A 2108-nucleotide genomic window follows, 5' to 3' on the forward strand; every position below is an offset into this window, starting at 1 on the left:
TATATATATTTGGTACAGGGTCTCACTACACAGCTCAGACCCATAGTGATCCTCCTGTTTTCAGCCTCCCCAGTGCTGGGATTACAGACATGCACCACACCCGGTCTCAGTGGCCAGCTCAGCACGCCCGGGGCAGAGCCATCGTGGCATGTGGTACCAGGGAGTGAACCCCAGTCCCTGCACTTGCCTAAGCAGCACTTAGTCCAATGAGCTATCGCGCCGCCCTAGAAGAAATCTTTCCCCTAGCACCCAATCCTCTTTCCTCACCTACCCCAGTGTGGACGGATGGAGCCAACACTGCAGTCTACACTGGAGTCCCCCTTATATAAGTTATTACGCACACCATGGAGCTACGCAAAGGAATCACTGCTTGACGACGCACAAATCTGCCACGTTAAATCTCTTCCCAGAACGAGCATTTTCCATATTTCTTTGGATATATGAAAAATCTGAAGGCATCTTTACAATTCTAATTCTATAACATGCCTATAAGCCCATATAACACCTAGCAAAAATTACTACTAAGAATCAAAAGTAAAGCATCAAATGTTAAGTAAGCCTTTACTGAAATTTAATTCTATAACTATACTTCCCTAACAGCCAGTTCTCAGGGTTTGCTGTATTTTCACCTTACCTTGATCATCCTGAGATATATATGCAAAGAAGCAGCCATCACCCCCACATCTCTGTCACAGAGCGCTTTCCGAAACTTGATGTGGATGTGCTGCACTTGGTTAGGGGCAATGAGATGGAACTTGTACAATGCCAGGACAGCTTTTCTTCGTACAATCTCCCTAAGGGCAAAAGGTAAAATCTAAGTAAGGTAATCCAAGTCTCTAGGCATTTGGTTTGGAGACCATGATCCAGATGATTTAAAAATCTGAGCTATAACAATCTGAAAAGCAACAGAGAAGAATACATTTAATATTAAATTCTTTTTTCTAATACACTAAACTATAAAAACTACTTATCTCTAGAAGGCACGATCTCAAGATATTTTAACTATGCATGTTATGTAGTCTCTAGTTATGGAATTTTTTAATAACATGCTTGTATTACTTTTGAAATCAGTTAAAACAAGCTAAACAACGCCTGCTTAGGCAGAGCACAGGGGCCAGGGTTTGATCCCTGGCATGCTGTGCCGGCCCTGCCCCTGGAGCACGCTGAGACTGTGGTTGAGACTGGGCGTGTTAGTGCACACCTGTAAACCCAGCATGTGGGAGGCTGAAAACAGGAGAATCACTGCGAATCCAATCTACGTAGTGAGACCCTAGAGATCCTTTCCTAAAAAAAAAAAAAAGCTAAACAAACTTCCTAATTCCCTAACTATACTTTCAAAAACCATCTCTAGAAACTGGGAAAGAGGCAGCAGTAAGTTTAAATCAGTAACAGGTAACTTCAGCTAGTAATATTAAACAATCTCTTTATTAGTACTCAAATTTTTTATGTGATAGGTAAGCATACTCCAAATATCTCTGGGTGAGGAGACACAAGGACTAAAAAGTTGTATCTCCCTTGCCCAGTCTACTTAAAACCTCAAAGGATATGAAGCAAAAATAAAAACATGTTACGCTACACTTTTTGGTTTATCTTCAGTGCTGGGTTAAAAACTCAAAGTATTGCACATGCTAGGCAAACAACCTAGCAGCTAAACTCCCAGTCCCAGGAATGTATTTTAATTTTTCTAAAATTATTTCTTTTAGACAGAGCCTCACTACATTGCCCAAGTTGACTTCAACTCAATCCTCCTGCCTCTGCCTCTCGAGTAGCTGCAGCTGGGATTATAGGCATATGCCATGATGCCCAGATCTCTATATTCTTAGCAGAGTTTTCAGTGAACTGTACTCCTTGTTGCTTTCTCTCTCATGCATACTTTTAGATTAGGCCAGCACTACTCAAAATAATAGCAAACAACACAAAAATGAAATGGGTCCCTTAATATAGACTGCTTTTACTCAAAATCATACAATCTAAAAATTGAGGTGTTCAAGGCAATACCTAATATTTCACTAAAGAATAGCTTTTTAAGAAGAAAAATAGGGGCCAGCCAAATAGCTTAGCGGATCAAAGCACCTGTAAGCAGGCGCAGGGTCTGGGAGTTTGATCAC

The 2108-nt window shown here is 41.1% G+C and overlaps 1 protein-coding gene across 1 annotated transcript in view; it reads right to left on the minus strand.

Moving 5' to 3' along the window:
- The window catches only part of Ap4e1 (adaptor related protein complex 4 epsilon 1 subunit), a 70342-nt gene that overhangs the window by 45976 nt on the left and 22258 nt on the right, over positions 1-2108 (minus strand). Inside the window, exon 6 of the mRNA XM_023724060.1 lies at positions 635-794. Within this exon, the coding sequence (XP_023579828.1) occupies positions 635-794 (160 nt within the window). The remainder of the gene's footprint in view (positions 1-634; positions 795-2108) is intronic.

This window comes from Octodon degus, unplaced genomic scaffold (assembly GCF_000260255.1).
Source record: "Octodon degus isolate 3935 unplaced genomic scaffold, OctDeg1.0 scaffold00105, whole genome shotgun sequence".
In the NCBI taxonomy this organism is placed as follows: domain Eukaryota; kingdom Metazoa; phylum Chordata; class Mammalia; order Rodentia; family Octodontidae; genus Octodon; species Octodon degus.